Source organism: Schistocerca nitens, chromosome 2, assembly GCF_023898315.1.
Source record: "Schistocerca nitens isolate TAMUIC-IGC-003100 chromosome 2, iqSchNite1.1, whole genome shotgun sequence".
Lineage (NCBI taxonomy): Eukaryota > Metazoa > Arthropoda > Insecta > Orthoptera > Acrididae > Schistocerca > Schistocerca nitens.
Genome location: NC_064615.1, coordinates 403,436,993 through 403,463,703, shown reverse-complemented (window position 1 = coordinate 403,463,703; position 26,711 = coordinate 403,436,993). Strand labels below are relative to the sequence as shown.

Sequence of the window (26,711 nt, the reverse complement as noted above, 5' to 3'; positions counted from 1 at the left end):
TCCATGCTCCTTTCCCCCTATTGGTGTCCTTGCTTATGTTGGCCCCCGCTATCCTCCTGGTTCTGTTGGTTTTACACTCCGGCTTTGTTGTGTACTCGTCTCCTCCTTTTGGCATTCCTTGGTCCCCCTCTGGGGTTTGACCTCCATTCCAAAATTTCTCCTCCGTAGTGTGAGCCATTTGGGGAAGAGCACCTTACCTAGTGTCTCCGACGTGTGCCCTCCTAGTACATTCCACCTTTTCTTTCACGTCGTTGTTTGATGCTAGGGTGCATAGCCAGCACGGTAGGCAGCCCGTGTGGTGGGGTCGCTATGTACATTTTTGGTTGAGCCCCCTGAACACACAGGGATCACACTTCTGATACCTGAGCTGTGACCTCCTCATGCATGCCTTGGAGTGGTTGCTCGTCATCCTGGAGCATCGGAACTCCCGGCAATGGCCGCCGTGCCAGACGGCCCTTGCTGTGGCTGGGTGGCGCCCGTGAGGAGAGCCCCTGATCGGAGTGGGTGGTATCAGGGCGAACGCTATGCAGATGAAACGCATATGGGTCCAAAACTCTGGCCGTTCTTCTGCGGCCGTCTCTCTGCGTGGTACTGATTCCTCAAGTGCTGCTTCTCTTGCCCCTTCGGCCTTCCCTTCCATGGCTACCCCCTGGGAACAGGGTCAGCCCGTCGTCTAGGGGCAAAACCTTTCCCCCGTTATCTAGTTTGCACCAGGACTGATGGAGATACTTTCACCAGTGTCAAACCTTTATTCTTTGTGGAACACATTGAAGACAAGTTCGGCGAAGTGGACTCCCTGAGCAAGATGCGGTCGGGTTCGTGCCTGTACCCATCTTGGCACAATTCCTGTGTCCATTACCCCTCACCAGTCTCTAAATATGGTACAAGGTGTGATTTTTCACAGGGACCTCATCCTTCAAACTGATGAGGAACTTCGGGACAATCTCGGACGGCGGGGTGTTCACTTCGTTCGGCGTGTCCAGAAGGGTCTTAAAGACAATCGCATTGATACTGGTGCCTTTATCCTGGCCTTTGAAGGGGATACCCTTCCTGAGAAAGTTAAGATTATGGTCTATCGCTGTGATGTGAAGCCGTACATCCCACCTCCTATGCGGTGTTTTAAGTGCTTGCGTTTTGGCCACATGTCTACTCGCTGTTCTCAGGACCCTCTCTGTGGTGACTGTGGACGTCCACTCCATTAGGGGAGTCCCTGTGTTCCCCCTCCTGTATGTGTAAATTGTCATGGTAGTCATTCTCCACGTTCACCAGATTGCACAGTATATAAGAAAGAAAAAAAAATACAGGCGTATAAGTCCCTCAATCGTTTAAGCTACACAGAGGCCCGTAAGAAATAAGCACGACTGCACCCTGTGTCCATGACATCTAGTTACGCCTTGGTTACATCTTCACCCCCTCACCCCTTCCTCCCCCTTCCTTACCCCCATCCCAGACCCCTCTCCTCCCCCCCTCCCCTGCGGCTCCCACACCTTCTCCTCTGGGCGCTGCTCCCCCTCCCCAGCCGGAGAAGTGTCTCACTCCTTCGGCGTCTGCCGGTCAAGGGCGCCTCTCCCGGGATGCCCCATCCCAGCACCTTCCAGGTCAAAGGTCTGCTGCCGCGCAGCGACCGCGAGAGCCGCGGTCTGTCGGCCCCCAGGTCGCCCGGTCTCTTCCTGTTCCTGATCTTGCTGCAGCTGGCTCCTTTATGCCACACAGCCCTCCTCGATCTCAGCCTGAAAAGAAGAAGAAACATAAGTCCTGGGACAAAGAGCCTCTGGTGTCACCGGAGGTCCCTTCCCCGACTTCACAACCGGATACTGATCTTTCGTTCATGGATGTCGCCCCCTCCTTGTCGGTGACGGTTGGGGACCCGGCGGTTTGACTGGATTGTTCTCCAATGGAATTGTAATGGCTACTATCGTCACCTTCCGGAATTGAAATCCCTTCTTTCGTCCTACTCTGCAGCTTGTGTGGTTCTCCAGGAATCTCATTTTACTAATGCTCACTCACCGACCCTCCGTGGGTTCCGTGTTTTCTGTCGAAATCGGGTCGGACCCTTGCGGGCTTCTGGTGGCGTTTGTACGTTGGTCCGTACAGACATTGCTAGCACGTGGATTCCTCTCCAAACCACATTGAAAGCGGTTGCTGTTAGGGTCCACTTACTCTGCAGTCACAGTTTGCAATCTTTCTCCGTCCTGACAGGACTCTTAAACCTGCTGCCTTAACCACCCTTCTTCAGCAACTTCTTCCTCCCTTCCTCCTCCTTGGGGATTTTAATGCTCATCATCCTTTCTGGGGCTGTGCCTTTGCATCTCGACGAGGTTCTTATAGACCAATTTATTGCAGACCACGACCTGTGCCTTCTTAGTGATGGCTCCCCTACTCATTTCAGTGCCGGTCATGGTACCTTTTCTGCCATTGATCTTTCTCTTTCTTCTCCCTCTCTCCTCCCTTCATTACACTGGTCGCCACACGACGACCTTTGTGATACTGACCATTTCCCGTTGATTATCACGCTCCCTTCCCGCTCCCCGATGGACAGGTTACCTCGTGTGTCTTTCCACCGCGCCGATTGGCCTCTATACACTGCACAGGTCGAGTTTTCTCCTTCTTTGTCGGGTTGTATTGATGACGTCCTACGTGACGTGTCTGACGCGATTGTTCGCGCTGCTAACCTTGCTGTCCCGCGCTCATCTGGACCATTTCGTCGCCGGCAAGTCCCATGGTGGAGTACGGCCATTGCCATTGCCATTGCCATCCGTGATCGCCGTCGAGCTTTGCAACACATTGTCACCCATCCGTAGCCAGCCTTACTACCTTTAAACGCCTTCGCGCTAGAGCCCGTTATTTAATCAAACAGAGCAAGCGGATATGTTGGGAACGATTCGTTTCTTCCCTTGGTTCCACTGTCCCTCTGTCACGGGTATGGGCTACACTTCGCTCTCTCCAAGGCTGCCATCGGCAGTCCACCCTCCCAGGCCTTCATCTCCCAGATGGCATTTGTACGGACCCATTAGTTCTCGCAGAACATCTTGCGACCCATATTGCAGTGGCATCAGCGTCAGCCTCCTATCCAGCTGCTTTCCTTCATCAAAAACAGCAGGCTGAAGCTCTCACCTTATGTTTCACCACTTGTGAGTCAGAATCTTACAACGAACCTTTTACTGAATGGTGATTTCTTTCTGCTCTATCTTCCTCTCATCATACGGCCCCTGGCCCAGATTCCATTCATAACCAACTGCTTCAACATCTCAGTGCTCCACAACGGCAACATCTTCTTCGGGTGTTTAACCGTATCTGGCTCGAGGGTGACTTCCCTTCTCAGTGGAGGGATAGCATTGTGGTTCCTGTCCTTAAGCCTGGTAAGAACCCCCTATCTGTTGACAGCTATCGGCCAATTAGTTTGACCAATGTTGTTTGTAAGTTACTTGAATGGATGGTAGCCCGTCGGCTCACTTGGGTCCTCGAATCTCGGGATCTATTGTCCCGTTACCAGTGTGGCTTTCGAGAGGGACGATCTCCAATCGATCATTTACTTCGCTTGGAATCCGCAGTTCGGCAGGCTTTTTCCCAGCGCCGCCATTTGGTTGCAGTGTTTTTTGACCTTCGCAAGGCCTATGACACGGCCTGGCGCCATCACATCTTACTAACCCTTCATCAGTGGGGTCTTCGGGGCACACTCCCGATTTTTATCCGCCAGTTCCTCATCCATTGGTCAGAGTTCGAGTATGTACTGCTTTTAGTTCTCCACGGACCCAGGAGACGGGCATCCCACAGGGTTCTGTCTTGAGTGTCCTTCTTTTCCTCATTGCTATCGATGGACTTCTGGCCTCTGTCGGTCCCTTGGTCGCCCCTGCCCTGTATGTGGATGATTTCTGCATTTGGGTTAGTTCCTCCTCGATGGCATCTGCAGAACGGCAGCTCCAGGTGGCTATACGGCGTGCCTCTGCATGGACCCTCTCACACTGGTTTCAATTCTCTCCTTTAAAATCGCGGGTGGTCCACTTCTGTCGCCGTACTACGGTCCACCCTGATCCAGAGCTCTATCTCGCTGCACAACGATTGCCTGTGGTTCCACAGTTTCGTTTCCTGGGTCTTCTTTTCGACAACAAGCTCACTTGGCTGCCCCATATCAGACTCATGAAGGTAGGACGTTTCCGTAAACTCAATGTCCTTCGCTTCCTTGCCCACTCCTCTTGGGGTGCGGACCGTTCCCTCCTCCTCCGTCTTTATCGCGCTCTAGTTCTGTCTCGTTTGGACTATGGTTGTCAAGTTTATGGTTGAGCTGCTCCTTCCACACTGCACGTGCTGGATCCAGTCCACCATCGTGGTATCCGTTTGGCCACCGGTGCCTTCCCCACTAGCCCTGTTGATAGTCTCCTGGTTGAAGCAGGGATCCCCCCCTTTCTGTTCGGCGGTCCCAGCTTCTGGTGTCTTATGCCCTCACTATCCGTTCTTCTCCCACTCATCCTTCCTATTCTATCCTGTTCCCAGACCATGGACGTCGCCCACCCGACTCCCGCCCTCGGGCGGGTTTACCGGTTGGGCTGCGCCTTGCGTCTCTTTACCGTGATTTTCAGCTTCCTTCTTTGTCCTGTCTTCCTCGCTCCCTCCCCTCCACCCCTCCTTGGTTAGTTCCTCGGCCTCGAATTCGGATGGATCTCCGCCGCGGTCCGAAAGATTCCATCCCCCCGGTGGTGTTCCGTTCCTTTTTCCGCCAAATTTTATGGGAGTTTCGGTATGCTGTTGTTTTTTACACTGACGGCTCTAAATCTGCTGATCATGTTGGGTATGCCTTCACGTCCTCTGTTGGAACGGAAAATCATCTGCTGCCACCTACATGTGGGGTGTTTACTGCGGAATTGATGGCAATTTCCCGGGCCCTTACCTTTATTACACAATCCCAACACAACCACGTTTTGTTATGTACGGACTCGATGAGTGGCCTTCTTGCTATTGACCGGTGTTTTTCGCGCCATCCCTTGGTCTCTGCCATTCATGACCATCTCGCTGATATTCACCGTGCTGCTTGTTCCATTGACTTCCTATGGGTCCCTGGCCATGTGGGTATCCCGGGTAATGAGCTCGCTGATCGTTTGGCTGGGGGAGCAGTTACTTACCCCCCGTTTTCTGTAACCCCTCCTGCAGCGGATTTACGGCTTCACGTCAAATCCCACTTCGCACAGTCATTGGCCAATTCTTGGTAGGCTACTCCACTGTCTAATAAACTTCGTGCAATTAAGGTGACACCAGGCCCATGGCGTTCTTCCTTTCGCCTCTCCCGAAAGGACTCGACCACTCTGTGTCGTCTCCGCATTGGCCATACCAGGCTGACCCATGGTTTTCTTTTGCGTGATGAGCCACCCCCGCTATGTGGTTGTTGAGCCTTCCAGTCAGTGGCCCACATTTTGGTTGAATGCCCCCTTCTTTTGGCTCTGCGTGCTAAGTAACGACTCCCCCACACTTTACCTTTGATGTTGGCTGACGATTCCCGGATGGTCTCTCTGGTTCTGGGTTTCCTCCGGGAGAGTGGTTTTTATTCTCAGTTTTAAGGTTTTTAATCTCTCTGGTGTTGGGGCAGGGCGGTGAGTGTTTGGGTGTCTCCCACTGTAGGCAGTGTTCAGAGATTCCCGATTCACCTCCCTGACCGGAATCCTCTTTTCTTCCCCTTTTACTCTGTTTTTACCCCCTTTTTTTTAAGGCTTGGTTAGTCTTTCTATTCCCATACGTACTTTCTGCATTATAGCAGTTGTACTTTTTAAGTCACAGGTGGTCTTGCCTACGCTGCTTCAGCATAGTGTTGGGTTCGTTCTCTTGCCGACTTCCCTCATTTGTTTTTTACCAATGACAACTTAACTGCCCTTTTACGTTTTTCCCTTTTTCCGTTTTATTGTTCTGACTTTTCTGAGATGTCTCGTTAGCAGAATGGAGTGTATTTGAAACAAGGGACTGATGACCTAGATGTTTGGTCCCTTAAACCTCAAACAACCAACCAACCAGGACAGCGAACTAGAATCGATTACAGTGCGCGCTCTGAAAAAGATCATAGGTTAGCGCCACGCGCCATATCAGGCTGTCACGGGATATTTAACCTTCATCAACCGTCTACCAGTCAGTTCTTCTGTATTTCAGTGGCGCTCACCGATTAGTAAAATATGACTATTCAAAATAGTCAAATTAGTGTGGACGTTATGTATTCATGGTCCTACGTGGCGAGCATCCCAACCGATTAAACAGTATTCTAAGCTTGTCGAGGAGCTCCGGAATTGTCACTTTTGTAGAGCTTATAAACCTCTCCACTTTCATCTTGTAAATAAATACACATCACGTTAAGGGTACAGTTACAGGAGATTACCTGACCTCAATTCGTCGTTCTTGCTTCTCAGGCTGCCGACCTGGAGTGCTTCCTGCTTAACAAGGCGGCTCTGGTGAGGGCGATGTACAGGCAGGACGACCGCTTCCGTAGGAGGGTGACTGAGGCTATGGAGGAGCTGGTGGAAACATGCCTGATGCCTCGTCTAGCGTATCACCAGCAGCAGCAGCAGCAGCAGCAGCAGCAGCCGCCGCCGCCGAGCAAGAATGAAAGGGAACAGTAGCAGTGACCGCCCCGGGGTACTGGAAAACTTCAGTGGACTACAGACGTATTTCATATCAATGACATGTCTGTTTTTTATAACAGAATTACTTCCTCTGGAAGGTACAGAAAAAATACTTGTACAAACGGAAACAACTTACTTTCCTGTACCCGTGGACTTGTAGACTCTGCTGCTCTGATTTTAGTTTCCCAAGACTGAATAAAAATGATGAAATTTATATTCTCAAAGTGTCTTTTTTTCATAGTAGAGCCCTCTCTCACAAATTTGTTTAATTAAACTGCAACTGCCATCGTGAAGTTCTTAAACGGCACAGGCTGACACCTTGGCGTAGAAATACCAGTATTTCTTTCCAGAAGTCAGTTTACACGGGAATTTACCGATTAGTCTGACATACAGTATTCGCACTATGCACATATAGCGTCATTTTTGCTTAGCTCACATTTGAGTTGCTTCACCTGCAGCTAATTCGACAGACGTTAAAACGTCAAAGAACAGAACAAAAATCGACCACATACTCGTGTGACTAGCATGTAACCACCTCTGAATTACACAGGAGTAAGATATACAGATCGTGAAGTGAAATTTCGAGTCGTCATAACGTTTATCAGTTTGAGGTAGGTGAGAGTATTCTGGATGAGTGGGAATAAAATACGAGGTGCATTCAAGTTCTAAGGCCTCCGATTTTTTTTTCTCTGGACTGGAAAGAGATAGAAACATGCGTATTGTTTTAAAAGAAGGCCGCGTTCATTGTCAATACGTCCCAGAGATGGCAGCACCGTACGGCAGATGGAATTTTACCGCCAGCGGCGAGAATGAGAACTGTTTTAAATACTTAAAATGGCGACGTTTTCCTTACTTGAACAGCGTGCAATCATTCGTTTTCTGAATTTGCGTGGTGTGAAACCAATTGAAATTCGACAGTTGAAGGAGACATGTGGTGATGGAGTTATGGATGTGTCGAAAGTGCGTTCGTGGGTGCGACAGTTTAATGAAGGCAGAACAACGTGTGACAACAAACCGAAACAACCTCGGGCTCGCACAATCCGTTCTGACGACATGATCGATAAAGTGGAGAGAGTTGTTTTGGGGGATCGCCGAATGACTGTTGAACAGATCGCCTCCAGAGTTGGCATTTCTGTGGGTTCTGTGGACACAATCCTGCATGACGACCCGAAAATGCGAAAAGTGTCATCCAGGTGGGTGCCACGAATGCTGACGGACGACCACACGGCTGCCCGTGTGGCATGTTGCCAAGCAATGTTGACGCGCAACGACAGCATGAATGGGACTTTCTTTTCGTCGGTTGTGACAATGGATGAGACGTGGATGCCATTTTTCAATCCAGAAACAAAGCGCCAGTCAGCTCAATGGAAGCACAGATTCACCGCCACCAAAAAAATTTCGGGTAACTGCCAGTGCTGAAAAAATGGTGTCCATGTTCTGGGACAGCAAGGGCGTAATCCTTACCCATTGCGTTCCAAAGGGCACTACGGTAACAGGTGCATCCTACAAAAACGTTTTGAACAAATTCCTTCCTGCACTGCAACAAAAACGTCCGGGAAGGGTTGCGCGTGTGCTGTTTCACCAAGACATCGCACCCGCACATTGAGCTAACGTTACGCAACAGTTTCTTCGTGATAACTTTGAAGTTGAAGGAACTGGCTCCTAGTGACTTTTGGCTTTTTCCAACAATGAAAGACACTCTCCGTGGCCGCACATTCACCAGCCATGCTGCTATTGCCTCAGCGATTTTCCAGTGGTCAAAACAGACTCCTAAAGAAGCCTTCGCCGCTGCCATGGAATCATGGCGTCAGCGTTGTGAAAAATGTGTACGTCTGCAGGGCGATTATGTCGAGAAGTAACGCCAGTTTCATCGATTTCGGGTGAGTAGTTAATTAGAAAAAAAATCTGAGGCCTTAGAACTTGAATGCACCTCATACGTTCACTGTACAGATAACTCCGGTATACAGTGCAGTCCAAAATAGATTGCGACTACAAGCGGCTAAGACTATATAACACTAGGAGGGGTACCGATTTTCTCACAATCTGACAAGTCCTGTTATGGTTCACCACCCTCACACAAAAATTGATCCTGATCAACGTACTCAAACAATCTATTCAGGATCAGTGTGGCAAAGAATACTACTACTTGAACAAGAATAGTACGAATCCAACAATATATTCATTACAAAAAATCAAGAAAATTGCAAAAATTGTATCAGTACATCATCATTCAATTAATTGCTCAATCTAAGTTCAAAATTAGCAAACCACCCATCTCCAAAGCCTCCAACTACGCACGCACGCGCGCGCGCGCGCAAGTTTTTCACGACAGGAACACTCAAATGGTTGATACTGTCTAGCCTCTTGGTTAATAGAAACCTCCATCCTGATTGGCGCTGACAAGCTCTCAGAGAAAATATAGTGAAACAAAACACATTTATCGTTACGGCTCCCCATTTCTCAAGCCATGGTGCGTATATCATCGTAAATATTAGTGGAGGAAATGTCTGCGGAATTGATCTAATGAAGGTTGCGGTTGGTGCAGAGACAGTGTGATGTGCAGATCTGAATTTAACAACACAGAGGATGTGTGGTTGCGTCTGTAAAGTAACTGAAATAGTCTGGTCACGAGACAAAACAATGTGCTTGAACACTTCACAGTAGCAGAGGCTTGAAGTGCGTGATCGTCAGTGAGCACTTCAGAGCCCCTAAAGCTCCATAGAGAAGCCCTAATTATTTCCTCTGCTCCTAGAGAGAAAAAACGATTCCGCTTAGTGGCATAACTGGAGCTTCCTCAGCCTAAGTTTCTGTGCGATAACTGGACGCTTCGCCGGTACTATTTCAAATTACACATTCCAGTGATGTGTATCAGCGGGAAACCTATCAGAGTATTGGCACATTCTAGATATCAGCACACCTCAGTTCACTAATGTGGACTCTTGACCTAGCCAATGATGGCCTTCATTACGACATGATTTCCTCACACTCTTTCTAGTCATGAAACGGCTGGCCAACCTCAAGCCGTTAATACAAAATGGTCTAGAAGCATCTTAAAAATTTAAAGCCATGTTTGCCTGTAGAGCTCAGCCAATCGCAAGGCCTCCTAGATGCAGCCGCGACGAAGTGCTACATCTTCTGTGCTCGAAGAATTCTTACACATTTCCTCACAGGCACCTGAGTAGTGATAAAGACGCATGCCAATGGGGCCGAAAAAACTGCAGGCGAATCCAGTTAGTTGCCCAAGAAAAGCTCCCCCATCACAGCTGCTGCCCCCACCCACTACTCCTGCCTGAAGTCCGGCGCTTCCTCGGCTGCTCCTACTACCATAGCCAACGTAAAAAGTTTGTAAAACGTGCAGTACTGCAGTTGTTCAGTGAGAAGCCGTAGAGTATCAACCAGTAGGTTTAACCGAGCTGTTATCTTTGGTTCGATATGACATGAAAAAGAATCTGTTCTTCCACAGGCTTTTAATATTTAAATGGTATTCCTCCTAACGTGATTACTTAGTTTCTCTTAACATTCTAAATACACTACTGGGCATTAACATTGCTACACCAAGAAGAAATGCAGATGATAAACTGTATTAATTGGACAAATATATTATACTAGAACTGACATGTGATTAAATTTCCACGCAATTTAGGTGCATAGATCCTGAGAAATCAGTACCCTGAACAACCACCTCTGGCCATAATAACGGCCACCATACGCCTGGAAATTGAGTGAAACAGAGCTTGGATGACGTGTACAGGTACAGCTACCCATGCACCTTCAACACGATACCACAGTCCATCAAGGGTAGTGACTGGCGTATCGTGACGAGCCAGTTGCTCGGCCACCAATGACCAGACCCAATTGGTGAGAGATCTGGAGAATGTGCTGGCCAGGGCAGCAGTCGAACATTTCCTGTATCCAGAAAGGCCCGTACAGGACCTGCAACATGCGGTCGTGCATTATCCTGATGAAATGTAGGGTTTCGCAGGGATCGAATGAAGGGTAGAGCCACGGGTCGTAACACATCGGAAATGTAGCGTCCACTGTTCAAAGTGCCGTCAGTGCGAACTAGAGACCGAGACGTGTAATCAGTGGCACCCCATACCATCACGCCGGGTGATACGCCAGTACGGCGATGACGAATACACGCTTCCAATGTGCGTTCACCGCGATGTCGCCAAACACGGATGTGACCATCATGATGCTGTGAACAGAACCTGGATTCATCCGAAAAAATGACGTTTTGCCAGTCGTGCACCCAGGTTCGTCGAGTACAACATCGCAGGCGCTCCTGTCTGTGATGCAGCGTCAAGGGTAACCGCAGCCATGGTCTCCGAGTTAATAGTCCATGCTGCTGCAAACGTCATCGAACTGTTCGTGCAGATGGTTGTTGTCTTGCAAAAGTCCCCATCTGTTGACTCAGGGATCGAGCCGTGGCTGCACGATCCGTTACAGCTATGTGGATAAGATGCCTGTCATCTCGACTGCTAGTGATAAGAGGACGATGGGACATAGCACGGCGTTCCGTATTACCCTCCTGAACCCACAGATTCCATATTCTGCTCACAGTCATTGGATCTCGACCAACGCGACCAGCAATGTCGCGATACGATAAACCGCAATCGCGATTGGCTACAATCCGACCTTTATCAAAGTCGGAAACGTGATGGTACGCGTTTCTCCTCCTTAAACGAGGCATCACAACATTTCACCACGCAACGCCGGTCAATTGCTGTTGTGTATGAGAAATCGGTTGGAAACTTTCCTCATGTCAGCACGTTGTAGGTGTCGTCACCGGCGCCAACCTTGTGTGAATGCTCTGAAAAGCTTATAATTTGCATATCAAAGCATCTTCTTCCTGTCGGTTAAATTTCGCGTCTGTAGCACGTCATTTTCATGGTGTAGCAATTTTAATGGCCAGTAGTGTAAATACATTAAAGCTCAAACAAACAAAAAATACTTTTCTCCCCCTTGCTAAAACTTAAGTTATTAGACTTGCGTTCTTCAGGTCAGTATCACCTACGGGGAGCAGGTGGGGCTTAAAGATTCACAGAACGTGGAAAGATCATAGTAAAGTTTTGTTTCTACGTGCCGGAGGTGTACGTATAAGGTCTTTCTATGGCAAAGTAAATATCTGATTTCTTACTATTGAAATGTCTGAAGGTTATGCAGCAATGCAAGTCGCTGATTCCATTCAAATAATTATTGCACATTATCGCAAAGAGTTAAGTTTATCAACTCCTATGTGCAGACGCAGTTCATGTATTTATCGTAATTTCTGTGTAGCTATCGTGACAGAGTTCTTTCCGATGAGGAATTTGAAACATTAACAAATGCATCTGGCAGCGAGGAGAATATTTCTGAAGAAGGAAGTCACACTGGTGGTGACAACATTCATCCCTCATCTAATTCGGAAGACGTTTCAGTTATCAATAACTCAGATGACAATGTGCAAGCTGTTTACCTGATTCAGTCTAAAGAGCAGAAAAAAGAAAACGCGTGGAGCTTAGCATCTTTTTCCGTGAACTGAAGAACATCTAGTGCAAACATTGCAGAACTGACTCCCGGTCCGTCAAGATAAACTATCGCCAAAGTGACATAAAACCATCTTTTCAACTTACTGTGTGCGATAATATTCATAGTACTGTAGTGGAATTGACTAATACTGAGGGTCAGAGTTTCTGCGGATAGGTGAGTAACTTTAGACGAAATTACATGCAAAGCCTATATTGGATTGTTACTAGTGGCTGGTGTCAACGTCATACAGTGAATGAACAAAGTCCATGGGATCCAGGAACAGATAGAGCAATCTTTCCTGCCATTATGTCCCTGAAATGTTTCTTTTGCATCCCACGTGTTAAATTTTGATGATGGCAGTTCTGATCGAACAGCATGAAAAGTAAATGACAAACCGTCACTTATTACTTCTGTGGGCTAAGTGGATGCAAACATTTTCAAAATTATAATTCTGGCACAAAAAACGCGGATGAACGATTGGTATCTTCTAGGATACCGTCCATTCAAAAAATGTGTACTGAATAAACGTTCAAAATATCGGATAAAAATATGGACATTGTGTGATAGAGCTACTTACGTTTCGAAGAGTCAAACCTATGCAGCAAAATTACCTGGACGAGCACCGGATAAAAATCAAGGTATGAGGGTTGTCATGGGAGTGACCCATCTGCTAAAAGGGCAAAATGTCACATGGGACAGTTTCTTTGCGTCATATGCATTAGTCCAAAGACTTATCAAGAAAATCTTACAATGCTGTAGACCGTGACCAAAACTGAGTCAGAACTCCCTGATAATACATCATGCAAAGATGATGATCATACTTAAAAGTTCTCTTTTACTAAGCATATGAAAATCGCATCTTAACGTCCCAAGGGTGAACAAATATGTTGTCCTGATGAGCACAATGCACAACAGTGAGGAAATAAACAGAGAAGATAAGAAGCCAAAACTGATACTGGACTAAAAGTAAGCTACCAGTTGACACACTGGGTCAGCTTATTGGCACCTACACATGCAAGTGGAAAACCAACCGCTGGCCAATGATAACCTGCTACAATATTATTGATACTTTCGCATACAATGCTTTTGTGCTGTGGAGAGAAGCCAGGATGAAAAAAAGGCTCTTTACAAAAGAATATTTGATGAATTGGGAAGATACTGTTACTCCTTAGAACAAAGTTAAAAAATGCTACCAAGAAAGGAAGTCAGCGGCCATTGTTAGAAGAATACATTAGGAAGTCCATCAAAAAGCTCCAGTGTTGACAACCAAAGCTGCCAACGCGCGAGATGCAAATTCTCTCAAAGTTACGACCACAAGACTTAAATGAAATGTTAAAATTGTAACAAACAGGTCTGTAAAGCCCATGTTAGATACCTTGCCCAAATTTTGGAATCCTCATTAAAACTCTCATCTGATTTTTCCAGTGGTTGACAGTTCATATGCGAAGTAACACTCCATTGCGAAAGAGCTCATTGAGGGCCAGAACTAACGTCATTCTCGAAATTGTTGACATGTAATACTGTAAAATTTGTTTGTATTGTAACAAACCTACATTTAAAATTATAATAATTTTTAACAGTTTATAATAATGTCCTTTAAATACCATAGCGGGTCATGGGCCCAAAAGAGCCTGTGTGTACAGATTTTTTAAAAATTCCGAATGATACATTTGTTACTCTAATCGACCTAATTACGTTAATCATGTAAGGAGACAAAGTTCCGCTACCTTAAACTACATAATAGCATACATCAGTATGGATTACAGATCTTCGCGTATATTGTTAGATCAAAACCTTCCAAACCGTTGGAGCGGTGGCATAGGACTCAGCGACGCAGTGTTCGTCTTTCGGCCGTGTGGACCTCAAGATGAGACACCCATGGATTTATTTTTATTGATTTGTGTGGAGGATCAGTTCATATGTTTCGTAGTTCTTTAGAGCAGTGTGTTCTCAATTTGATAACTGTGTGTACCACGTAATAGGAGACCCACTCTGAATGACAGATATAGGTAGTTCCTTCAGCATCTCGCAGCAGCCTTCAACAAAGTACTGGCTTATTTTGAGATAGGCCATCCCATGCCACAACTCTTACATTAACTTATTTAATTTTCACTTAACTATTTGTGGCCATTATGTGTTTGCATTCGAGAATGTACAAAGGTGTTTCCTATACATAGTAAGTACTTAGTACCACCGCTCTGTGTTATTAACATAGATTGTCAGCTCATAATCTTTTGTTAACTGTTACGGCTCACAGGTATTTTGAACACAGTCAAATACAGACTGGTGAGGGGCATGGTGAGCTCGATCAGAGCCTCACAACTTTGGTACTTGATCTGAGCTACACGACAGCCGAGAGCGCATTTTGCATTTGACTCACATTGCCTTCTATGGTGGTCTTTAGCCAACGACACTCCAGAAGATCGCTGTTGCAAAACATAAATGGTAAACTTTGGAACTAGCAGTCACGAAAAATCTAGCCATGAAATCCAACAATTCAAGGCGTGTCAAGGGTGATGCACAAATAGTCCGGCCATCGGGAGACACAGTAATTTTACAATGCAAAGTTATAGGTATAGAGCCGATTAAGGCTTCGATGTAACTAAGTTTCAATTAGCAACCTGATCAGCTGGGCATACTCTTTCATATTTTTAATCGGAACATTAACAACAAACTCGAATCAGTTACATCACTGTTATGCTTTCGTGTAAGTGAGCAGTCAACGTGAAACATTCACCTTTGATACTGAAAATGTTCAGTGTAAATGGACGAATATAAAGCACGCGTTAGACAACTACGTTACGAGCGAAGGAAAGCTATGAGAGATAGAATTGCCGTGATCAGACAGCCGTGTTAAACTGCTCCGAAAACAAAGGGCATCACTGCAGATTTAAAAGTAACCAAAGGCTCATACTGAAGCGGAACTGTTAGTTCCGCTCAATTTAGAACGTTCTCAAGATGCTAATTTGCTATCGTTGGATTGTACATGAATGGCTACTCTCTTTATATTGAGACTAGCGACCTGCCCAGCTTCGTACGGGCAGTGTGAAGTATTTATGACCGGTCAACTTGACCTGTGTAGTGGACTTCCTTTGGGGGCCACGAATAAAGTTTAGAAAACAACTTTAAGTATGTGAATGTCATCACCTCCACGTAACTTAAGTGATGTAATCAGCGCACGCCATGAAAGTTGTCTGGAGGCACATCCATCTCTAGGCATAATGATACTGAAATACTGAAAGTAGAACTAAATAACTGCATCGTATCGTCTATCTGCAAACCACATAATGCGAAGTTCTCTTTTGTAATTCCTGAGAACTTCAACATACACCAAACCAATTTTGTAGTTGGAGACTTCAACAGCCACAGTACAGTTTGGGACTACTCACAAAATGATGACAACGGGGAAGTAGTGCTGAAATGATCTGACACGTTCCAATTAACTCTCATCCACGATAGTAAACTCCCCGCATCTTTGAACAGTCGACGTTGGAAACGTGGATCTAATCGAAGTCTAATCTTCGCAAGTGATCACATAGGCAAACAGTGTGTAAAGACAGTTTGCCACCCTGTACCCAATTCTCAACACCGTGCTGTGATGTGCCAAGTTACTGCAGTATCCCAACCGAGAACCATTCCATTCCGCAGAAGAAGCAATTTCCTTAAGGCTAACTGGGAGATTTTTCGTTCCAACCTGGATAAAATTGTAACTGATCTCCAGTCAACACCAGAAAACTACGATAAGTTTGTGGGTAGAGTGAAGAAGGTATCACGGTCATCTACGCCACGGGGCTGCAGAACACAACACCTCTACGGATTAACAACACGGTCGGCAGACCTGATGAATAAATACCTTTTGCTGTTTGAACTAGATCCATTCAATCAGCAAACCATCTTGGCTGGACAAGAAGTAACGTCTTCCATAGCAATAAACAAAAGAAAAAGATGGATTAAACTTATGGAAGAAACAGATCTTTCAATTAGTATCCAGAAGGCCTGGAAACTGCTGAGAAAACTAATTAACGATGCAACCAAACATACCAATCACGCTAACACCACTCCAAATAAAATTGCTCCCCAGATTCTTGAGAATGCTAAACCAAGATCTCATATCAAAAAATCGGACTTCAAATTAGAGTTTAAAGAACAATCTCAGAATAATAACCTGAGAAGACCATTTAACCTAGGTGAATTAGAAGCCATGCAAAAATGGCAAGGCAGCAGGACTAGACGATATTTATGTAGAGAAAATTAAACATTTTGGCACCGCAACCAAAGACTGGCTCTTAAACCTGTATAACCACTGTCTGGCTTTTTTCAAGATCCCGAAATTATGGCGCAAGGCACTCGTGATTGTGATACTGAAACCTGGAAAGTGACCAACGGATCCGAAGAACTTCAGGCCAATATCTCTCCTTTTCCATCTCTATAAGATCCTAGAGAGAATGATTCTTCACCGCTTAACTGCGGTAGTTATCCACTTCTTATCTCCCAGCAAGCTGGCTTTAGACCAGGCAAGAATTGCACCTCACAAATCCTTTCTCTGACCTTTCGTCGGCCTTTAACACTGTAAACTACAGTGTGTTACTGCACAAAATCTACAACCTGACTAACGACTACGCACTGACAAGGACAATTGCAACACTCCTAGGAATCGACGTTTCTTTGTGGACTTCCAAGGAAAACACAGCCAATGGAGAACTCAAAAGAACGGTCTCCCGCGAGGAAATTTACTGTCACCTATTTTATTTAATGTGTACACTAACGATCAACCACAGCATCAAGGACGCAAAAGCTTCATATATGCTGACGACCTTGCTCTTGCTGCCCAGGGCAATCGGTTTGAAGATGTAGAGATTGTTCTTACACACGTTCTAAAACAGCTTGGTACTTACTATGAAAAGAATCGACTCCCACCCAATCTTAAGAAAACGCACGGGTGTTCATTCCATCGGAAACATAAACAAACTGACAGGAAACTTGAAATATTCTGGAATGGTGTTGCAGTAGACTATTGTTCCCACCCCAGGTATTTGGTTGTCACTCTCTGTCGTACACTGACCTAAAAGGAATATTGTCTGAAGCTGAAGCAGAAAGTATCCTCCAGAAACTGCCTTCTTCGGAAACTGGCTGGATCGAACTGGGGTGCACATCCACAAACAATAAGAACACAGCTCTTGCCTTTTGCTATTCTGCAGGAGAGTATGCTAGCCCAGTGTGGTACAATTCAGTACATGCAAAGCAGGTTGATGTAGCCTTAAATGGCAGCTGTAGGATTGTTACAGGCTGCCTAAGGCCAACCCCCTTGGATGAAGTTCAATGTCTTGGTGAGATTGCTCCATGTGACATCAGAAGAGAGGTAGCCGCTAACATCGAGAGGCATAAATCAAATACAGTGACCTCACATCCACTCTTAGACATCAACCTGCAAAGTCAAGATTAAAGTCCAGGAAGAGTTTTCTAAGAACCTCACTGCTCTTAGAAGGATCAGCTGCGGCTACCCGACTCACCAGAAAAATTCCAACACTAATCAAATTGGATGACACCACAAGAATCTCTGCCGCCTGGACACATTGAGAAGTGGGTCCTCTGGAAGTCCTTGAACAGACTACGGACCGAAGTAGCAAGTTCGAGGGACAATCTCCTTAAATGGAACTTTCAACTGCCAACACAACACTGTGCGAATGCGGTGAATTGCAGTGAACCCGGCATCTCTTCAAATGCAACTCACGCCCAACCGGCTGTAGCATGAAAGACGTAACGTCTGCAGCACCCAATGCTATCAAAGTTGCCCAATTCTGGATGAATACAGTATAGTTTTCTCTGTATACATTGTATATGTGTTCAGTTTAGTGTACCTCTGACACGAATAAAGAATTAATCGTACTTCACAGTTATACGATATACTTACATTTGTTTGGTTTATGATTAGAAAACTACTACAGAATCTGAAGTTACAGTAAAAGTAAACAAGGCTCAACTTCAGAGAGAGGGGGAGAGAACGCGGACAGTCGTGGGAGGAAATGATCGTAGAAAACGGGAAAGAGAAAACGGACAGAGAGGGAGATGAGGTGATGGACAAAGAAAGGGAAAAGGGACAGAGAAAAGAGAGAGGAGATTGAGACGTATATCAAATTCACATACATGTGTTTTCTATTTACCTCTTTTTCCATTTAAGCGGACTGAGCCATAGCAAAGCGTGGCTGGGTACAGCTATTATACAGGCTTTTGGTTTGGTCATACTCCTGTCCCTTCCCTACATTTCTAGTCCTGAGTGTTTGAATGCTTGAGAATGAGGTGCAAACAGGTAAATTTAGGACTAAACATAGTGGGTGTAGAGTGGTGGTATTGTACCGACTTAGCACCAAAGATAGTTACCAGATTAAGGGATGTCAGATTGATCACGGCCAGTGAGGAAACTGCGCCCTCCACTGAGTTAGACCGAGGAACCGTTGTCGCTCCAGTTCCGCCGTATTGCAGCTGTTCGGTTGGGTGTAGGAGTCTGAGGACAGCCCGTCAAGGATCCTCTTGCAAAGGTAAAAAGAAAGGTATTGGAATGCGCTGGTTTGTTATAGATAACGCTAGTAATTTGACCTTCAGAGGCAGAGAAACCTCGAGACATATTTTCGTGTTTAAACGGTAAAAATGGAACTTAGCCCTGACAATTCGGGTCGAATTCACGATCCAGTTACATTTGCGACGCAGTTGCAGAATGTTCGAACAGATGTAAAATCTCGTGATGTAGTTCGGCTAGCATCAGTTTGGTTGATTTCGTCAAAATTAAGGGTTTTTGTATGTCGGACTTGACACTGTTCCCACCATTATTAGTGTTTTAGCTTAATCATGTCCAAATTACATCGTTGGGTAGTTTCCCTTAGGATAAAAATTTCGTTCAATTGAAAATCAATAAGGTCGTAAAAATTTTGTGTAGCAGTTTTACTGAATTTGTTGTAATTTCTTTGTAAGAAATGTTAAACCACGTTTACCCATCATCAATCGTGTGTTAGTTTCACTCGTAGAAATTACGTTTCGTGACTCTACTATGATAATTTTGTGTTTTAATTTCAACAGTCTTCTGTAATTTATTTCTAAGTAGTGTCCACCTACATGTACCCGCCATTTGTCGTGTGGTAGGGTTGAGTAGTCAAAATGAATTTTTAAAGTACTTCCTTTACAGTTAGTCCGCTTCACTGAATAATATTGGAACTGCCCTCGTTTCGATTAAGAATTTTATAAATGTCGGCATCCTTTTTTGTAACCTAAGTACGACCATGTGTTCCTGCTATCTGTGTTTAATTATGTGTGGTATTACTCGTTTGATTATTGTGGATCCTCTGAAGTGTCTGTAAAGACTCCACATAATAATATCACGTAGTTCGGGTATTATTCAGCCCAACAACCCCAGCCGCCCCCCCCCCCCCCCCCCCCCCCCCCGCCCGGCACATTTGTAACACATACGTGCCCATCTGGCCAAACCAGCTGCGTACTATCCTGTTGTGGTTTGTTAGTTAATTGGGAGAATATTCTGTAAGGATTTTCGTCAACTGAAAACTTAAATGCATTCATTTCCCTGTTGCCTCTATGTATGGCAGCGACCAGCGAAACTGTCGGTCAGTGTTTGTTCTGTCAATTTCCCACAAGTTCTTCGAGGTCACACCTCTAACTTGATCATGTCACGTAATTCAGAATGCACGCTCAGTGTCGCACTAATTGCATGTGTTTGCCAGATGGCATACTTGTGGTATTGATGAATGTAATAACCAGATCCCGTTGCTAAACTTTGTGTAACGAGATTCTTTATTCGGTGCAAGACGAAAATTTAACTTCATAGAATTCATTACAACTTATTCTGTGGATCTGAACATTGCACACATTTGTCAATTAATTGTGAATCTGTTTTACCTGGTAATTTGAAAATATGATTTTTATAAAGTGTTGCGGCTACATGTAGTAAGTGTTGCTTCACGCAGTGGAGAATGGCAAAACAGAGGCAGCCGGCGATCGCGGTATTGCGAAGTAGGCATAGATAGCCTTGCTGACAGCTGCTGTCTATCAACCGGCTGACGCAAGGACGCACACAGACCGAGCGCCGAGCGAACCCTGGAGAGTGCAGAGTAAGGGAAGTGAGGCCAGCACGCTAAGTTACGCTGCAATATACTGCGAGAGCCGGCCGGAGCGGCTGAGCGGTCCTAGGCGCTACAGTCTGGAGCCGCACTACTGCTACGGTCGCAAGTTCGAATCCTGCCTCCGGCATGGATGTATGTGATGTCCTTAGGTTAGTTAGGTTTAAGTAGTCCTAAGTTCTAGGGGACTGATGACCACAGCAGTTGAGTCCTTTTACTTTTTTCTTTATTGTAATTTTAATCACCTATACAGGCGGGCTGTCAGCAGCATAATACGCTGCTCTTCAGCCTCAAGTGGAACAATGACATGACATAGAGGTGATACAGACAGTACAAAAAACGGCGGGCAAAAAATGGAGATACGAAAAACAATAAACATGAAGCCGTTCACGCTGGACGATAAAAACACTAACACTTGTTGACACTGCGCACAAAACACGGAAGACGGCGACGGCACATGTGAACAGTGGAGTTGTAACTGCGAAAGAACGCGACACACAAAACGAAGCACACACACGAGACACTGATGGCGATGATCTCCGGCGCGCGAATGTTCACTATGCGCGTGCGAGTCCGAGGACCTGCCAAGAGAGGAGGAGGAGGAAGGGGAGTGGGAGAGCGAGAAGGGAGAGCAGAGATGCCACGGGCAGGGGAGATAGGGGGAGGGAGGAAGGGGTAGGGGAAGCCCGGGGGAAGAGGGACGGAGGGAGGGGACGGGGGAAAAGGAAAAAGAAGGGAAGGGAAGGGAAGAGAAGGGAGGGAGGGTGCCTAAAGGAAAGGACACCGGAAGTGGGGGGTGGGGCAGGGTCAAAGTTGATAGGAGGGGTAGATGGAGGGGAGGAGGACATCATCAGGGAGGGGGAGCTGGTGGAAGCCACCTTGGGAGAGGGTAAGGAGGGTGGAGAGATGGAGACCGGGTGGGACGTGGGAATACAGGCGCGGCAGTGGGCGGGGGTGGGAGTGGATCGGGGAGACGAGTGGGTGAGAAGGATCGAGTTTACGTGAGGTGTACAGGATCCGTATCCTTTCAAGGAAAAGGAGGAGGTGGGGGAAGGGGATGAGATCGTACAGGATCCGCGTGGGGGAGGGAGACGGATGCGATAGGCGAGGCGGAGAGCATAGCGTTCAAGGATTTGGAGGGATTTATAAAAGGTAGGGGGAGCGGAGATCCAAGCCGGATGGGCATAGCAAAGGATAGGGCAGATGAGGGATTTATAGGTGTGGAGGATGGTGGAGGGGTCCAGACCCCACGTATGGCCGGAGTGGAGCTTGAGGAGACTGAGTCGGGATCGTGCCTTGGCTTGGATTGTCCGGAGGTGGGGAGTCCAGGAGAGGCGACGGTCGAGGGTGACGCCACGGTACTTAAGGGTTGGAGTGAGGGCGATAGGACGGCCATAGATGGTGAGATAGAAATCAAGGAGGCGGAAGGAAGGGGTGGTTTTGCCTACAATGATCGCCTGGGTTTTGGAGGGATTGACCTTGAGCAACCACTGGTTGCACCAAGCGGTGAACCGGTCAAGATGGGATTGGAGAAGGTGTTGGGAGCGCTGCAGGGTGGGGACAAGGGCAAGGAAGGCGGTGTCATCGGCAAACTGGAGAAGGTGGACGGGGGGTGACGGCGGCGGCATGTCCGCCGTGTACAAAAGGTACAGAAGGGGGGAGAGGACGGAGCCTTGGGGCACAGCGGCGGAGGGGAAAAAGGTGTAGGAATCTGTGTTATGGATGGTGACATAGGAAGGACGGCGGGAGACAGTTGAGTCCCATAGTGCTCAGAGCCATTTGAACCATTTGAACCAATATACTGTGGGAGTAATAACAAGAAGCTGCTACCGAGGGTAAAAAACGTCCTCCTGCCGGATATAAATAGTGGAGCGCAGGCAGCAACGGACAGAAGCCATTAGGAAGCAGTTCGGATCTGAGGACGGACGTGGTCCGTGTCCGAATGTTCAATCTTCGTAGGTGACGATTCCGGAAGTCTGTTCCAGCTCGCAGGAGTCATCCGCTCGCCGCCAGATGTCGACTTCAGCTCTGGGGGTCGGCCCGAGTCCGGTCGGCACCATGGCTGACTGACTACAGCGAAAACTTCCAGCAGGACCGGCCACAGTGCGGTCTTGGGCACAGGCGCCGCCGGAGACTGACGCCCTGACTCCACGGCAACTCGGCCCCACGGCGCGTGGTCCGTCCATGACGGGATCTCGCGGACATCGCGACTGACGGCTTCCCAGCCACCGGTGCAGCAGGCGTCGGCAGCTGACCTCACGGCGACGCGGCTCCGTGGGAGTGCCATACTGGGCTGCCGAGCGGCGACGAGTTCATCTCAACCACAGGGCATCCTGACTTCAGCGGAGCACTAGTGGCGCGTTGCGCGCATTGTCGGCGATTCTGCACAGCGGCAGCCAGGCGGAAGGATCCGCAGGGCTGGGCAGCGACGACGAGGGAGAAGTTGTAAAGAAAGCTCAATAAATAATTGTATAACTCCATGCTGTCTGAGTCTTTGGCGCAGCCACTGTGTCTGCTGCTAACAAATACTGCAGAAGTCGTAACAAGTAGCAAACGGCCATGACAAGTACTGCAGAAGTCGTAACAAGTGGCCATCTGACATAACAAAAGGAAGTCCTCGTTCTCTGCCATTCTCCGAACAAGTATTAGTGCTGAGAGAATAATTAAGCTCCATAGTGATTACTATGTCAACAAGGAAATCCAAGTATAGGACGGTGAATGAATTCGTGATTATAAAAGAAAAAGGCACATAACCCATTACTTCACGTGGTGCTCCCTGGCAGCTTGTCATTTTTGTGTTATCCGTTGCAAACTTAATTTCAGCGTCAGTCTGCTTTAGTTTTATATTGAACCGTATTTCAGGGAGTTTAATGCGTCATTCCATAAGAGTAAATTCAAGTCGAGATAAACCATGGAACGTAACGATCAGTACGACACGGGGGAAGTCTGTTATTCAATAAAAGTCAAGGTTAAGCATATACGAAAGAGGTGGTACGCTTTCAATGTACTAACAAAATACTGAGCGAAGCCAAATTCAGCGTAATGAACCGTGCGTCAAGGGCTTTTAGAATTTTAAAATTAAATTCACTGTACCGGTCTGACAATAAAATATTTAGAAGTTTCGGATCATACATGAAACAAGTAAACTTGTCGGAACCATCTGTCCAGGCACTGACCAAATGGCATCGAAACGGAGGTTGACAGAGGGCTGAAATACTGCTAACTTTACACTGAGGAAGATAGTACTGCGCTTCTTCACTAATCTGTCGCACGAAATGACATATCGAAATGACTGGCCACGGGATAGAAATCGTTCCGAAATTATTCAGCAGAGGAAATGCCGCTGGAGTTAGCGGGATACAAATCTAGTGGAAGTGGGGGGTGGGGCAGGGTCAAAGTTGATAGGAGGGGTAGATGGAGGGGAGGAGGACATCATCAGGGAGGGGGAGCTGGTGGAAGCCACCTTGGGAGAGGGTAAGGAGGGTGGAGAGATGGAGACCGGGTGGGACGTGGGAATACAGGCGCGGCAGTGGGCGGGGGTGGGAGAGGATCGGGGAGACGAGTGGGTGAGAAGGATCGAGTTTACGTGAGGTGTACAGGATCCGTATCCTTTCAAGGAAAAGGAGGAGGTGGGGGAAGGGGATGAGATCGTACAGGATCCGCGTGGGGGAGGGAGACGGATGCGATAGGCGAGGCGGAGAGCATAGCGTTCAAGGATTTGGAGGGATTTATAAAAGGTAGGGGGAGCGGAGATCCAAGCCGGATGGGCATAGCAAAGGATAGGGCAGATGAGGGATTTATAGGTATGGAGGATGGTGGAGGGGTCCAGACCCCACGTATGGCCGGAGTGGAGCTTGAGGAGACTGAGTCGGGATCGTGCCTTGGCTTGGATTGTCCGGAGGTGGGGAGTCCAGGAGAGGCGACGGTCGAGGGTGACGCCACGGTACTTAAGGGTTGGAGTGAGGGCGATAGGACGGCCATAGATGGTGAGATAGAAATCAAGGAGGCGGAAGGAAGGGGTGGTTTTGCCTACAATGATCGCCTGGGTTTTGGAGGGATTGACCTTGAGCAACCACTGGTTGCACCAAGCGGTGAACCGGTCAAGATGGGATTGGAGAAGGTGTTGGGAGCGCTGCAGGGTGGGGACAAGGGCAAGGAAGGCGGTGTCATCGGCAAACTGGAGAAGGTGGACGGGGGGTGACGGCGGCGGCATGTCCGCCGTGTACAAAAGGTACAGAAGGGGGGAGAGGACGGAGCCTTGGGGCACAGCGGCGGAGGGGAAAAAGGTGTAGGAATCTGTGTTATGGATGGTGACATAGGAAGGACGGCGGGAGACAGTTGAGTCCCATAGTGCTCAGAGCCATTTGAACCATTTGAACCAATATACTGTGGGAGTAATAACAAGAAGCTGCTACCGAGGGTAAAAAACGTCCTCCTGCCGGATATAAATAGTGGAGCGCAGGCAGCAACGGACAGAAGCCATTAGGAAGCAGTTCGGATCTGAGGACGGACGTGGTCCGTGTCCGAATGTTCAATCTTCGTAGGTGACGATTCCGGAAGTCTGTTCCAGCTCGCAGGAGTCATCCGCTCGCCGCCAGATGTCGACTTCAGCTCTGGGGGTCGGCCCGAGTCCGGTCGGCACCATGGCTGACTGACTACAGCGAAAACTTCCAGCAGGACCGGCCACAGTGCGGTCTTGGGCACAGGCGCCGCCGGAGACTGACGCCCTGACTCCACGGCAACTCGGCCCCACGGCGCGTGGTCCGTCCATGACGGGATCTCGCGGACATCGCGACTGACGGCTTCCCAGCCACCGGTGCAGCAGGCGTCGGCAGCTGACCTCACGGCGACGCGGCTCCGTGGGAGTGCCATACTGGGCTGCCGAGCGGCGACGAGTTCATCTCAACCACAGGGCATCCTGACTTCAGCGGAGCACTAGTGGCGCGTTGCGCGCATTGTCGGCGATTCTGCACAGCGGCAGCCAGGCGGAAGGATCCGCAGGGCTGGGCAGCGACGACGAGGGAGAAGTTGTAAAGAAAGCTCAATAAATAATTGTATAACTCCATGCTGTCTGAGTCTTTGGCGCAGCCACTGTGTCTGCTGCTAACAAATACTGCAGAAGTCGTAACAAGTAGCAAACGGCCATGACAAGTACTGCAGAAGTCGTAACAAGTGGCCATCTGACATAACAAAAGGAAGTCCTCGTTCTCTGCCATTCTCCGAACAAGTATTAGTGCTGAGAGAATAATTAAGCTCCATAGTGATTACTATGTCAACAAGGAAATCCAAGTATAGGACGGTGAATGAATTCGTGATTATAAAAGAAAAAGGCACATAACCCATTACTTCACGTGGTGCTCCCTGGCAGCTTGTCATTTTTGTGTTATCCGTTGCAAACTTAATTTCAGCGTCAGTCTGCTTTAGTTTTATATTGAACCGTATTTCAGGGAGTTTAATGCGTCATTCCATAAGAGTAAATTCAAGTCGAGATAAACCATGGAACGTAACGATCAGTACGACACGGGGGAAGTCTGTTATTCAATAAAAGTCAAGGTTAAGCATATACGAAAGAGGTGGTACGCTTTCAATGTACTAACAAAATACTGAGCGAAGCCAAATTCAGCGTAATGAACCGTGCGTCAAGGGCTTTTAGAATTTTAAAATTAAATTCACTGTACCGGTCTGACAATAAAATATTTAGAAGTTTCGGATCATACATGAAACAAGTAAACTTGTCGGAACCATCTGTCCAGGCACTGACCAAATGGCATCGAAACGGAGGTTGACAGAGGGCTGAAATACTGCTAACTTTACACTGAGGAAGATAGTACTGCGCTTCTTCACTAATCTGTCGCACGAAATGACATATCGAAATGACTGGCCACGGGATAGAAATCGTTCCGAAATTATTCAGCAGAGGAAATGCCGCTGGAGTTAGCGGGATACAAATCTAGTTCTACACAAAGTATACTAAAGAACTGTCCGCAGCTCGTGGTCGTGCGGTAGCGTTCTCGCTTCCCACGCCCGGGTTCCCGGGTTCGATTCCCGGCGGGGTCAGGGACTTTCTCTGCCTCGTGATGACTGGGTGTTCTGTGCTGTTCTTAGGTTAGTTAGGTTTAAGTAGTTCTAAGTTCTAGGGGACTGATGACCATAGAGGTTAAGTCCCATAGTGCTCAGAGCCATTTGAACCATTTTGAACTAGAGAACTTGATGCTCTTCTCGTAACCGCCTACCGTAGTATGTTGGGTGAGCGAAGACTTCCTAGTGATTGGAAAAGCATCTCTGGTCATCGACGTCCTCAAGAAGGGTCGTCATAAAGACCCACAAACCTATAAGCCTATATCGCTGACTTCAGTATGACGTAGAATTTTCGAGATAGCTTTGTGCTCGCCTATTATGAAAGTTCTGGAAACCGAAGATCTCATGTGCGAATCAACTTGGATTCCACAATGATAGTGTGAAACCCACATCGCCCCAGTCC

General features: G+C 47.4%; 1 protein-coding gene across 1 annotated transcript in view; it reads left to right on the top strand.

Moving 5' to 3' along the window:
• The window catches only part of LOC126235050 (uncharacterized), a 44,731-nt gene extending 38,138 nt beyond the window's left edge, over nucleotides 1-6,593 (top strand). The window contains exon 3 of the mRNA XM_049943786.1: nucleotides 6,384-6,593. Coding sequence (XP_049799743.1) covers nucleotides 6,384-6,593 — 210 coding nt within the window. The remainder of the gene's footprint in view (nucleotides 1-6,383) is intronic.
• Nucleotides 6,594-26,711: the final 20,118 nt, after the last annotated feature.